General features: G+C 49.3%; 1 protein-coding gene across 1 annotated transcript in view; it reads left to right on the top strand.

The window, feature by feature from the left end:
• Positions 1–13,640, top strand: part of LOC307103900 (uncharacterized protein C1orf94) — a gene marked incomplete at both ends in the record, with an annotated part of 35,148 nt that extends 21,508 nt beyond the window's left edge. The window contains 4 exons of the mRNA XM_079778443.1: positions 81–256; positions 4,741–4,818; positions 8,139–8,335; positions 13,565–13,640. Of these exons, the coding sequence (XP_079634569.1) occupies positions 81–256; positions 4,741–4,818; positions 8,139–8,335; positions 13,565–13,640 (527 nt within the window). The remainder of the gene's footprint in view (positions 1–80; positions 257–4,740; positions 4,819–8,138; positions 8,336–13,564) is intronic.
• Between the last annotated feature and the right edge of the window lie 1,101 nt (positions 13,641–14,741).

Below are 14,741 nucleotides of genomic sequence, written 5' to 3'. Positions count from 1 at the left end.
TTAATCCTAGGGACAGTCCTGCTGAGGGTGTCCTGGCCTCTGCCTTCCTCAGCCACTGAAACCTCTCCTGTGACTTACAGTTAACCCACCTATGACAGCGGGGGACAAGAACAACCTCAAATACACAGGGAACGTCTTCACCCCACGCTTTGCCACCACCTTGACCTCAGCATCCCTGAACCAGCCACTCTGGCTGAACTTGAACTATCCACCTCCGCCAGCGTTCACAAATCACTCCACCTTCCCACAGTATCAGGTGAGTGAGCGGGTTCTGGGCCTGCTTTCCAGGCGGCCATCCATGCAGGTTCCCACCACAGAGGAGCTGCAGCTAGCAGGATGCCTAAATCACAGAGAACCTTGACACTATTTAATTTCTTCATTGTGGCCACATCAGACCAACTACTACTTGGTGCACACACGCTCATTTTTACTTATTATATTTCTAATTTCTTTTGTCTGATTTCCAGTTCACTCTGGGCTAGGTATTCCAGAGCTGCATTGCTAGCTCTGGCCTGTTCAGTGCTCAGGCTCCCAGGATAGGATGACAGCCTAGTCCTTCTTCCCCACCCACTTCCTGTGACTTCCTTTATAGTCAGATGACATGCAACCTAGATTACTTGGGACAGTTCCAGTTTAGGTCTTTTGTCCCAGAATAATTATGAATAGCACCCCTTTCACTCTCAAGTGTCCTGGTGCGGATGACAAATTATATGGTCACTTCATTGAAACATCTGAGCAGATTTCGCTAAGGCGGCACAATGCTTGGTCTTGGACTCAGAGCTGAAATGAAATTAGTAGCCAGGCAGACACAAAGGGATGGTGAAACACTCATAGCAAGGTTGGAAATTTTACTCACAGAACTTATTATTCAGGGAAAATGTAGTTTCTGTAGTCTGTCTATTTAATCTCCCTTAAGAGCTGCCGCCCACTGGGTGGAAGGAGGAAAGAAATCAAATAAATGTCCACTCTGGTTTAAACCATAGTCCAATCCAATAGCTTAATAATCCCTTGAGGTAGTGCTCAGCTTGTCGGAAAGCTGCTCAGTGTCTAAGATTCCTGTCTCCTGAGCCCTCCCTGGCTCCTCCAGCGTGGCGTGTTGGTGTGTGGGAAAGGATAGGAACGAACACCAACTTGTGGGCCAGGTTCTTGAGAATTTGCCGCCTGGCAAACCCCACACAGGGCAACGAGAGACAGAAATTTGCGGGAAGTCTTCTGGTCCTGTCTCTGTGCCCCTCCCAATGCCCTTGGGCCCTGTGTCATTTCCCCCTTTACAGCAGGGGGAGAGCTGTCTTCCCAACTCCATATACAGCCTCTCAGAGCCATAGCCCCTGACTCTTTTTTAAAAAAATATATGTTTTTATTAATTTCAGAGAGGAAGGGAGAGGGAGAGAGAGATAGAAACATCAATGATGAGAGAGAATCATTGATCAGCTGCCTCCTGCACCTTCCCCCCCCCCCCCCACTGGGAATCAAGCCTGCAACCAGGGCATATGCCCTTGGCCAGAAACAAACCCGGGACCCTTCAATCTGCAGGCCAACGCTCTAATCCACTGAGCCAAACTGGTTAGGGCACCCCTGCTCTTAAACGGAGCTAAAGGAGTTTAGCAAAATCTCTCTTTTTCTCTTCAAAATTTTTTCAAGACTTTTTGTTTGTTTCCTTAAGAGAACAGTACCCACCCTCTCCTCACACGGCACAGAAGGCCTCCTGCGCCACTGTCAAGGTGATCATGAATTGTGACCTAAGGGAAGTCAAAGAGTGTGCTTTCCACACCTCTAATGCTGTCCCTGCACAGGTCCCTGTTCGTGTGCTCACAGATTCAGCAACCCCATCAGCAATGTTGGTCCACGCGTGCTCATTCACTACTCAGCCATTTCTTCACCTACTCACTGACACGCTCATTTTTAATTATTTGCTCACATATTTAAATAATTGTAAAAACCTTTGCTTTGCACTGACTGTAGAACAGCATTGGCAAGGTGAGGGGATTCAGAGGTGACTAAGCCAGGAGCCACCTCCAGGCCAGCACTGTGTGGGCACCCCCACTGCGGACAGAGAACCGATGGCTTCTTTTTATTTAGTGTAAACCAGTTCCTGTATTATGCACTCTCAGGGCTCACTGTGCAAAGCTGATTCATCATGGTTTGCTTTGTAAAGTGCAGATAATATCTCTTCGCTATGCTGACTCCTTCTGACTTGACCTTTTGGAATGGTGAAATTTGGATGCATATATATATTTTTTACATTAAATGTATTGGAGTGACATGGGTTAATAACATTATCTATGTTTCAAGTGTACAATTCTATAATACATCATCTGTATATCTAGTCTCCTTCTATTGCCGTATATTTGACCCCCTTTATCCTCTTCATCCCCCCCCTCCCCACCTCCCCCTCTGGTAATCACCACACTATTGTCTGTGAGTTTGTTTTGCTTGTTCATTTGGTGCTTTCTGTTTTATATCCTCCCTATGAGTGAAATCATATGGTTCTTTTAAGCATGAAGGTCCTTTGTCTTAAGAGATGCAAGTGTTTGTGTTGCAGGACTGACTCTGGGTTCCCTGGCTTCTGGGCACAAGCGGTTGGAGGCCCTGGCTGGTAGGACCCCTGGGTCTTGCAAGGCAGTGTAGGCGCTGACTGGGCCCAGTTGACTGTAGAAGTTGACCCCCCTCCCCGCCCCCACAGGTGGTAAAGAAGGACAGCATAATTTACCTTCTCGCAGCTTCTCATCATCAAGGGGCCTGGGATAATAACAATAAGTCAGGTTTGCAATCAGCAGACATTTAAGGGAATCCTGCTGCTTCCAAACTGTATGGCCTTGGGCAAGTTAGGCAAATGCTCTGAGCCCTGGTTTCATTATAATTACAGCAGCCGCAGCAGCCATTTGATCCGGTTGTAAGGTTAATTGAGTCCATGGACGGGAAAGAGCTTTGTAAAACCTAAAGTAGGATACAGGTGTTGGTTTTTATTATTATTCAGCTCTGATCTCCCTAGAGAACAGGGTCAGGAGCTCGCAGACCTGGAGACAGAGAGGAGAAAGGGGGAACAATTTATCCTACTCTCTTTTCCTGCTTGGCATAGGAGTAAAGGTGAGGTCCCAGATCCAACATATCCCGAGCTCCGCTGTGGAGGAAGGCAAGCCTGGAAGACTAAGTCCCCAGTACCAGGAGCTCCAGAGGCTCCCGGGCTGCTTGGCATGAAGGAACTCTGCTCCCAGTTAAGGAGGGAGGCTGCATTGGGAGAGGCCATGGCCCCAAGCCAAGAAGAATGAGTAGTTTATTTACCCTTGCTTGTGATTTTACAGAATTGTAAGTCAAACAACTAGAAATGTCTTCACAGTCATATAGTGTTGCTTTTAGAGGACAGAGCAGGGATGGGCAGCTGTTTGTCTTGCACAGATCCTAGGGGTAGCCTATCCCAGCTGGCCTGGGGAGGATGGCAGCCTGGGGGCATTGGCTGTGCAGAGCAGAGCTGAGTGTTAATGGGGTGAAGAGGTGTAGGAGGGAGTGAAACAGAGGAGCTATATGGAAACCCTGGCCTTGGAGCTCACTGAGGGCTGGGAAGAGGCAGGGCAGCTCCATCTGTCTCCCTCTCTGCCCAGGTTCAGGCCATGGCCAGAGTGCAGGGACAGGCTGTGGTCACAGTGGTGAGTGGGGCTGCGAGAGGACGTGTGCGTTCAGGGGCCTGGAAGAGGGGCCCTTGGAGAGTTGGGAGACTTTCCCCCAGACCCCATATCAGGACCCCATGGCTCTGAGTCAGCCACCAACACGTTGATAATTGGCACAAGGAGAGCTCAGAATTGAGGCAGCATCCAGAGTGAAGAATCTTCTGGAAAGACATCCTAGTCTAGGGATGCTTTGAGTATTGAGCTGATTCTTAGGAGGGGACTCTGGATTGGCAGGGAGAGATAGTCTGAGACTGGAGGGGTCCTGGGCTGCCCCATCCACAGCAGCTGTTCTGCTGTGCATGCACGTTGTGTGTGTGTGTGTGTGTGGGGGGGGGGGGGGCGTGTACAGTGAGAGATACTAAAAAATACCTAACATATGCAGATTCCTTGCTGAGTGCTTGGCACTGTTCTGAGCCCTTTGAATGCATTAACTTGTTCATCGTCACACCAGTCCTCATCATAAGGTCCAGAGACAGGTTTGGTGGGCATATAGACAGACAGCAGCAGATACCCAACCTAATACTCTTGGGTTCACAGTGGCACATTTGTACACGGAAACACACAACTGCGACACAAAAGGAAGTACACATGCAAATGTGCTTAAGTAAGCAGGTGCAAACTGACACACGCACACACACATGTACATGGATACCACCTGTCTTAGGGCAGGAATGGGGTTGGGGAAAGTAACTTAGAAGAGGAGTGTAGTCAGCAATAAAGAGAATGTGGCTACCTTCACAGGCTTTACAGTCTTGGACACACATACTTTTATAAACAAGGGAAAAGGCTCAGAGAGGTGAAGTGACTTGCCCAAGGTCACACAGGCAGATCTGGGATTTAAAAGGTAGTCAGGCTCCTGAAGCTCTCTCCTTAAATACTCACCAAGAAAGCAGTGAATCCTGCTGAACAGGCTTCCTGTGTGGTGTGAGTTGTGCGTGCCTGGCCTGATGCCAGCTGGACCTGGCAACCAGGGGGTCTGGCCTGCAGGGCGGTGGCATGGAAACTGAGTTGAGTGGCTGCCCTTTGACTGGGAGCCCCTCACCCCACAGTACTGAGCCTCTCCTTCTCTCCCCAGGGCCTGTACCCACAGCGGGCAGCCAGGATGCCCTATCAGCAGGCCCTGCACCCCCAGCTGGGATGTTATCCCCGACAGGTGAGTAGATGACCTCTCACCTTTGTCCCAGCTCCACGAAGGCCTTCAGGCCAAAAGCCTGGTCATCAGCCTCACCAGCCATACGTTCTGGCCCATCCATGGACCAGAGTACACACAGATACCAGCATGCAGGTGGACCCAAACAGGCGTCCCCAGGTGGTAGGTAATACAGCTGGCACTTACAGGGCCCTTGCTGTGTGCCGGGCCCTGGTCTAAGGTCTTCACCAGCATTAACTAATTTCACCTTCACTACCACCCTGAAAGGCAGGTTAGAGATGAGGAAAACAAGGCACAGGGAGATTAAATAACTTGCTCAAGGTTATAAAGTTGTCATATAAGTTAGCTTTTGCTTTGGCAAAAAAAAAAAAAAAAAAAAAAAAAGCCTCAATATCTCATAGACTTTCAACAATAAGTACTTTTCACTCACGGTCTGTGGATTGGCTGAGCCGGGCTGGGATTCGGTTCAAGCCTGTTCCGTGCGTTCTCCTTTGGGTGTGTGCTGACGATGTAGTAGCTTTTGCTCCTGCCACAATGGGTGACACCCAATGTCCCTGGAGCCTCAGCTCAGAGCTGGTGCGGTAACGTGTGCCTGCCCTCCGTTGGCCAAAGCAAATCACATGGCTTTGCCCAGCATCAATGGGGCTGGGGAGTCTTGTTCCGCCCCTGGCGGTTTGTCAGTTGAAATACAAGACACCCAGTTAAATTCAAATTTTAGATAAGCAGTGAATAAAGCTTTGGTATAAGTATGTCCCAAATATTGCATGGCCCATACTTATACTAAAGTATTATTTGCTGTTAATGCATCCATTTGAGATTAAATGATATGCAATTCGACTTTAACTGGATGCCCTGTGCTTTTTTTCTGCTAAATCTGGCACCCCCTACTCCCATGGGAAGGTTGGGGTGAATATCTGCTTGGCAGTATCACAATGGCAGAACTGGAGTTTGACCTTGGGCAGCCTGGCTTCAAGGTCTGTGATCCCAATCATAGTGGTTTACTGACTCTTATACATACATATAGAGAAATACAGTATCAAAATAAAGCAGCGGAGACAAAAATACAAACACAGAGACACAAAGATAGAGTTATGTACATGACAATGAGCTGTGTGCACACCAAACACAAAGCAGCATGCCCAGAGATGCTGAGTGTCTTGGGAGGGGCGTGGGGGAGTGGGGTGAGGAAAGAAGCTTGGAACCTGCTGCATGCTGACCTGAAGTATGTGGAATGTTCCAGAGGGTAGAGAAGGGACACAGGTACTTTATCCCATGGACCAGGACTGCTGCTTTTTCATCAGTGGGAGCTTTGCATCCTGAGATGCGGAGATGACAGGCAGTCTAATTCACAGAGTCTCAGCCACGTCATGTCCACCCCACAAGCAGTGATACCATCCACCTACTTCCACAGAGAACATTTCCTGACAAAGTTATGTAAATGCATTTATTTGAGAAGGTAATACAAGAACATGACTCGTAGAGGCAATCACTGATACTGGTTCCTTGGGTATTTTCCCCGTGATGTCTATTGATACAAACGTCTTTGTACAAACGAGGCCTTCTGGGCACACTATTCTCTCGCCGCTTTTGTCAGCAAAGAGTCTGTCATGCACCTGGTTCCAGAGCAGTACACACAGCTCTGTTTTATGGCCTTTATCAGTTACATGTGGTTAGGGGCACATTTTTGAATAAAACTTATCTCTCATGTCCGTCTCCTCCCAGGTCCCCCTTCTCCCCCCGACTAAGGAAACCAGGGGTATTATCTCCACGCTGACCTGGGAGGTGCCTTCCTGGGTTCTCTCTGAAAGCTCTCAAATCTTTCTGACCTTTAGCTCATCATCTTGGGGTTTTGGTGCCTATGTCCAGCTTCACCAGATCCTATACATCCACTGGGGGAAATAGGGGGAGGTGTGGGGAGGGCTCAGGGCTCCAGAGGGGCAAGCACAGAGGTACGAAACACTAAGCAAGTGGCTTAACTTCTCTGAACCCAGTTTCCTTGTCTACACAATGGGAATACTAGTGGTCCTACCTCACAGGCTGGTTGGGGTTTAAAGGAGAGAATCTATATGGAGGGCGCGCCCTAAGCACTCAATAGGCGCCAGCCTCTGTGAACGGTGCATTAGATGAGGCTGTGCAGGGTGAGAGAGGGCTGTCCACGAGCTGAATCCCTGAGCAGCCTGGACCCCAGGCTCTTGCTATTGAAGTGGAGGCCCGGCAGCTTCCCCAGTTTGGAGGCAGCTTGCCTCAGCACTCAGGAGGGTGGACGCAGCTCTCACAGGGGAGCGAGGGTTCCCTGACATTTGGAGCTGTCAGCGGGGGAGTGCAGCGCTCAGGATGTCATGAGCTCCGTGTCCGTTTAGGTATCCAAGCAGACACTTAGTGGTCTCTTCTTTCCTCCTTCCACTTCCTCTCTCTTTCCTTCTTGCATTCACTCAACAGATGTTTATTGAGCAGCTACTGTGTGCCAGGCACTATCTTTGGACTGAAACTATATTAGGAAATAAGGCAGATGGGGTCCCTGCCTTGCCAGGGGCATGATTGTAGGAGCCCCGTTTTTGGTGGGAGTATGATCCAGGTGGTCTCCCCAACCCCACTGAGTTCCTATTTTGCTCTAGGGTTTAGGCTGAATTCCATTGCCTTATTTTGGCCCTTTCTCCTGGGCTCACACTGTCCAATATAGAAACCACTAGCCATGTGTGGCTACTTATATCTAAATCAATTAAAATGAAGTAAAATGAAAAACTCAGGTCCTTATTCACATATCACATTTCAAGTACTCAGTAGGCACAAATGGCTGGCAGCTGCTGTGCTAGGCAGTGCAGATATAGAACCCTTCTAGCACAGGAATTCCCACTGGGCGAGGCTGTCTTATACTTGGACCCTGTTGAGGGCCTGAGCTAGAAGCCAGGGCTGTTTCAATCTCAATAGCTTTTTTTTGAGATAGTTGAAGACTTAAAGATGAATAAGGGGCTTTGAGGATGGTTACTGACAGAGGGAAAAGGGGATGTAGGGAAGAGAATGGAAATGTTTATTTGCTACTTAGTATGTCTCAGACTCTTTACTTACATCAGCTGACTCAGTCCCCATACAATGGAGATAGCGTGCCCATTTTACAGATGAGGAAACTGAGGCTCTGCTAAATTCAGTCACTTGCCAAGCTCATGTACAGAAGTTGAGCCCTGTGCTTTTACCATTCCAACATGTTGCCTGAGAGGCACAGGGTCGAGCGATAGGGCTGGGGTTAGGGTTAGGGTTGGGGGAGTGATGTTTTGGAAGCGGTGGGCTCTGCTGGACCTCACCCCTCTCTCCTCTCTGACCTGCAGGTGACACCGTACAACCCAGTGCAAATGGGACAGCAGATTTTTCGCTCCTCCTACACCCCTCTGCTGAGCTACATCCCCTTCGTCCAGCCCAACTACCCGTACCCGCAGAGGACACCTCCGAAGCTGTCCACCAACCCCCGAGACCCTTCCCCCATGGCAGGAGATGGGCCGCAGTTCCTCTTCCCCCAGCCATATGGGTGAGTCCTTGGCCTGCCCTGGAAGTCTAGCTTATCACTAGAAAGCTGCAGGACAGGGGAGGAGAGTACCCGGGGCCTCACTGCCTGGGCGATGCCTCCGATCTGGATGCCCTGTGGGTCCTGGAAAGACCTGGTGTGGAGGCGAGCAGGTGTGGCCCGCTTCATTTCGGGGCTGCACTGCACAGCCCATAGTGGTGGCACCCAGCACAGCAGGTGGCGGGTGGTGGGCCTGGCGCATTTGCCTTTACCAGTTCCCTTGGTTTACAACAGGCGGCCAGGTAATCCTCTTACAGCTCTCCCCCACTCACTGCCCTCTGAGCTCCTCGCCAGGCTAATCTCCAGAACATCCCATTGACTTCTCAGCGGGCCCTGCCGAAGGACCTGCCATGGCTTATCAGGGGTGCCCATGCCTTCCCACCAAAGCACCCCGGACAGCAGAGGAGAGGGGCTTAGCAGCAAACAGCCAACACAAACTCGACCTGTTGGCCGAAAATACCACACAAATTTTCCAAGCTGGTTAGGTCATATGTCTCTGTTTGTTGTTTTAATGTAATAACACTGAACCGCTCACTGCCTCTCAGCAAATCTTCAACTGATGGGGACGTCCTGAGAGGCGGGCAGCCGGCTCCTGCGGTTCCGAGTCTCCCGGCACACCCTGGGAAGCGTGTGCCCCGTTTGAGGAGCTCGGTTTGTAGAACTAGGGCCAAACTGTAGTGTTGATGTGTGTCCCCAAACTCTCATCCTTTCGAATCAGCGCTTCCCCAAGTGTCTCCTGTAAAGGAATAAATGCTAGAAAGAGGTTTCTGTAGTCAGATGTGTTTGGGAAAAGCTGTGTGAAACAAAGGTAAACACATTTCGTAACTGTTGGAATTCTCAGATCATTTAATTTCCAAGGGTGCCTGGAAATGTCCAAAAGGGTAATCAATAGTGTTATTTTTACCCAAACCCCACAACCCTGTTTTTCTCTTGCTTTCTTTTTTCTTTCATCTTCTCTCTCTCCTCCTCCCTCCCTCTGTGCCTCCCTCCCTCCCCCCTCCCTCCTCCCCCTCTTCTCTCCTTCGCTCCCCATTTTTCTTCCTTTTTCTTGTAGGGCATATCAAAAAGCTCTGTATTAATTCACATAGTTCCTATGAATTTAGCCTGGGGGGCATAGGTGATTAGGGCATAGTTCCCCCCTCCCGAGAGCAGAGAGTGTGTGAGATGTGGGCACAGTGATGTTAGAGCTGTGACAAAGTGAAGACCACCAAAGTGGCTGAGGATGAGGCAGGACCTTTGCTGGGTAGACAGTGAGCAGTGATTGGAGAAGGGCATTCCAGGTGGGAGAAGTGAGGCCCTGGATTCCAAGGTACGTAGCAAGCTTGAGGCCTGGGCAATAAAGGCATCTGGTTGAATGATTAGATTCATCCCTGAAAAAGGTGGAACATAGGATTGGAAAAAGGAGGCTGGGACTGCATTCCTAAAGGCTCCTAGCTGCTAGACCTGGGCATCTGATGCAGATTGGTAAATAGCAGAATGACCAGATGGGCTGGAGGGCAGAGAAACAGGAGGGGAGAGGGGGCGTGGTCTGGATGAGAGCTTCTCGGCTCCCTGGAGGTGAGAGTAGATGAGAAGGCAGAGGGATCAGGACAGACTACCGGCAGGCCAGCAAACTTCCTGTATTCCACACTGTGACTCTGGGCTCAAGGGGAGAGAGCTGTTAAACTGGCTGTATGTACTTGGGAGGGAGCGTGACACTGAGGTCTCATCAGTCAGCACTCTTGGGAGCAGTAAGAGTAGAGGGTTGAGACCCAGTTGGTAGCTGTCTATAGGGGCTGGGAGAGGAAAAGGAGTGATAAGGAGCCTTAGGAAAAACAGTCTTAGAAGCGGGAGGAAGCCTGGTGCCAGGTGGACACATCGTGGGCAAAGGCGCAGAGTGGCAGGAGTGGTGGCAGTCAGCGGGTGGAATGGAGGCTGCTCTGGGCAGGGAAGACCTGGAGAGTGAGGTCGGAAAAGTGAAGCAAAGCATGTCGGACTATGTCCCCGGAAGGAACAATTTGTTCATTCAAAAAACATTTCTTGAGCATCTTTTCTGTGTCCAGCACTGTTCTAGGCACTGGTTACTGGAGCGAACAAGAACGTTTTCCTTGTCTCATTCCAAGGGGAGAAATAGGCAGCAAGGAAATAGACAAGCGGCACACAGGCCAGGTGCTGGGGTTGAGGGGAGAGGGAATGGAGGGAAGTCTCCTGAGCTGAGATCTAAATGAAGTGAGAGAATGAACCCGGCATGTATGTGGGCGATGAGCAGTCTGGGCAGAAAGCAGGGAAAGTGCAGCAGCCCCACAGGGGACTGTAGCTGGCGCACAGTGAGTGGGAGAGAGCGAGTGGGCGGAATTGAAATCAGAGGAGTAGCCATGGCCAGACTAGGTAGGACCTGTAGGCATGGTACGGGGGTTTTTAAGAACAGTGGGAAGCCACTAGGATGACTTTCAAACTGGTGAGGACGTGCTCTAGTTTTCTATCTAGAGAAGATGACGTGGGCTGAGGTATGAAGCATGGGCTGTGGGGTCAGAGCCACCGCAGGGGTGCAGGAGAGGAGCTTTGGTAGCCGTCTGAGGCAGAGGTGCTGGTGGCGGGGACCAAGGCAGTGACAGTGGGACAGGAGACTGAAAGCTCTGGAGTCTTTATTGTCTTGGTGGAAGGACTTAGGAATGGTTGGCTGTGGAATGTGGGAGAGAGGAATGGAGCATGATCCCATTTATAACTTGAGTGACTGGATAAGTGGCGATGCCAAACAGCCAAGGTCAAGAAGGCTACAGCGAAGATCTGTTGATCAAGAGTTTGGTTTGGGATATGCGAAATCTGAGATGTGAGGGGAGCCGCGAGAGGCAGATGGCTGTATGTGAGTCTGGGGCTCAGGGCAGGGGCTGGGGCTGCTAATAGAAACCTGGGAGTCATTAGCATATAGATGATATTTAAAGGCTTGGGATGGGATGAGATCGCCCAGGGAGTGCGTGTACATAGAGAAGAGAGGAGGTCCAAGGACGGGCCCGGGGCCTCCAGCATGTGGAGAGGTTGCGGAGATGTGGAGGAACCAGCAAAGGGTCTAAGGCGGGGCCGCACCAGGTGGGAGAAGATATGGAGGAGAGTGTGGAGTGCAGGAAGCCACGTGACGAAATTATTTCCTGCGGCAGAGAAGGAGGGGTCACAGGGAGATGAAAACAAGATGAAGGCACTTTAGAGGGGAGCACTGAGCACAGCAGTGGTGTCGGGTTGGGGGGCTTCCAGTGGTCCTGGATGGAACAAGGTCTAAGAGAGGCTGCTCTGGGTGGAGAGTTTAGTCTCAGAGACAAGGAGAGTCAGCGCTCCCTCTGGGTCAGAGCAAAGGAGAGAACCAAGAGACTAAACCACACAAAGTGGGAGAGGAAGGAGCAGGTGGCTCCATGTTCTCAGGGAAGGAGCAAGGGAGCCCCCCTGGGTCAAGTCAATTTGCATATTTAATAATGCAAATTATTCAATAGCCACACAACTTATCTTTCAAACAACAATATTGAGTTAAAAGGAGCATAAATAATAATTTACTAGAAATACAACATAGAAACTGTCCCAGGCAAACCAGGACAGGTCACCATGCTCAAGAGGCAGCTCAAGTCTGCCTTCTTCCTCCAGGAAGCATTCCTTGATAAGTCTCCAAGTGGACTACCTCTCCACGTGGGCTACCTCTCCACATGGGCTACCTCTCCACATGGACTACCTCTCCACATGGGCTACCTCTCTTCCTGGCCCTCTAGTGTTCCTCCTGTCCAGTCCATGCCCTTGGCAGTTGATCTGATCAGAAGATCTCAACATGAGGAGGGCCTAGATGCATGGGGTGTGGTGAAAAGATGCGAGGTGTGCCCTGAGTAATTTGTTCCTGGGAGTTATTAAATGTGAAATATTGGTTATGGCTTTTATTTTATAAATCAGAGTAGAATCCAGGGTATCTCTATAGTAACATCACTGCCAATCATTTATATTCCAATCTGATTTTTGAAAGAGAGAAAAAGAGGTGCGGTTACTGCCAGCATTAATTGCTTATCAGGCACCAGCCTTATGCCAGGTCCCCGGCTGGGCTCTGGGTATGAAATGGTGGGCAGTCCAGATAATGTCCCTGCTCTCATGGAATCTCTTTTAGTGAGAAGGGAATTAAACAAAATCTGAAGCCTAGTTGTCCAGGGACACTTGGCAAGCAACAGATACTGATAGAAGCTGAGGCATTACAAATTAATGCGGTTTGTTCCCATTGTTCCTCTCCCCCAACCCACCCTCCACCCCGCTCCACCTTTGTCGTTTTGTCAATTCATGGCACAGTGCCATGAATGTGCACATCTCCTGTAATATGCATCTACCCGGCTGAAAAGTGACTGAGAATCCCTGGATTAGACTAAATCTAGTCATTTGCTCTGCTGCAATTCATACTGAGCTCTGTCCCCATTCATCCAAAGCATCCTAGCAGATGGGTGACGAAATTGCAATAGGATCCCAGAAGTGTGAGTAAATGATTCCATCTGGAACAGGCAGGGAAGGTTTCACGGAGGAGATGGCTTTTGAACTCTCGATTGAGGTACACCTGGGAGAAAAAGCATACGTGTGCGCACTTCTGCTCTTGGAGGGTGAGGCTCCGATCTCCTTGGCTCTTCCTTCTCCCAGGGTCTAGCAAACTCCCAGGCACTCGGTGATGTCTCATTGCTCACTTCTTGAACTGGTTCTGAAACAAAGAGCCTGGGTTAGCCTGGCGCTGATGAGGGGAGGAGCCCTGGCATTGTCTGGACTCCTAGATCTCACTCTGGGACTGGGATGTGGCCTGATTTCTCTGTTGTTGTTGAATTTCCTAAAGGACACACCTGGTCCTCTAAGGCAGGTAAAGTGGCCGCAGGACCACAAGGAAGGTGCTCTGATTCAGAGAGGCTCCCTACTTTGTGGTTCTGGACATGATGAGGGCATAGGCTTCATAGAAGTAACCCCTACAGACTGCTGGGGGCTTCCTGACCTAAGTAAGTGGCAGAAAAAGCTCTTTATTGTCCTCCAATTATATCCGTTTCATATTTTGTTTTCCCACAGCCATAGCACTTTTATTATGCTAGAGCTTTTAGCCTCCAAGCCTGTCATGATCGTGACAGTCTTTGACAGCCACAAAATTAAAATATTACTTTTCCTAATATCTCCACCAACATTATGAATTTCATCTTGACATCCATCATCTTTCTCTTCCAGGTTCGGCTCGTCGTCTGGTGGGCCCCTGCTGAATAGCCCCTATTTCTCCTCCAGTGGGAATGGCATAAATTTTTAGATCTCCTCCTCCGACCTTAGCCCTTGGGTCAGGGCTAAGGGCTCTGGAATTCTGGCTGCTGCAACAGCTTGGTAGGAAGTTTGGAAAGCCAAGGTTCCGACCAGGTCGCAGACAGAAGACAGCAAGACCAGACTCATCTATTGACCAACACTCATACACACATGGCCCAAACCACACCCCGTCCCCCTCAGCATCATACTCACTTGCTCAACTACTTATGCACCTGTATTTAGCTAACAAGAGTGATTTTTGTTTTTGTTGTTGTTGGTAAAATAGAAGTAAGACACTTAATTTTAGAAAGTTTGTATTTTATGATAAAAGTATGAGCTGCTTGAAATAGAATGTGTCTGTTGGTTTGTTTTCGGTTTGCTGCTATTGTTATGTTCTGCATAACCTTCATTGTTCATTTTCCCAATGAGACTCATCATTCAGTTAGGACAGGAAGAGAGACCACGAGCTGGAGTCCTGAAGTGCTGGTCTCTAAAAATGGTATCCCAGAGGTCCTAAAGTTGAGGGCTACTCTCTTCTATTTTGTGATCCCTTCACTTATCAACATTCCCATTTATGTACCTCAGGAATGGATGAAAAAGAGATGCACCCTCCTCTGTCCTATCAGGTGATGGTTTTACCTAAAAGCTCTCTGGACACAAGATGGGAAAGTGTGTCTTGGAAATGAATTAAAAAAATAATGCTAAATGTGACAGTCATCACTATCCAGTGGTTGTCTATCAATGCCACACTCCAGGTCAATCTCAAAACTGCACCTAATGGCACTGCTCTTGGATCTATCTCAATCAACATGTTTTTTTCTTAATCCTTACCCAAGGATGTGTTGGTTTTTTAAAAATTGATTTTATAGAGATAAAGGGAGAGAGAGAGAGAGTCACATCGATGTGAGAGAGAAACATCAATCAGTTGCCTCCCATATGTGCCTTGACCTGGAATTGAACCCGCATTTGGTATACAGACAATGCTCCAACCAACTGAGCCACCCAGCCAAGGATATCTCAATCAACTTTTATCAGTGACTTGAATATGGACATTGAGAGCTTCCTGACCACATTTATGGAGGACACAACTCGGGGAAGAGGAGCTGACCGG

This window comes from Cnephaeus nilssonii, assembly GCF_951640355.1.
Source record: "Cnephaeus nilssonii genome assembly, chromosome: 7".
Lineage (NCBI taxonomy): Eukaryota > Metazoa > Chordata > Mammalia > Chiroptera > Vespertilionidae > Cnephaeus > Cnephaeus nilssonii.
Note: the sequence above shows the minus strand (reverse complement) of the source record. Positions and strands in the feature narration are given on the sequence as shown.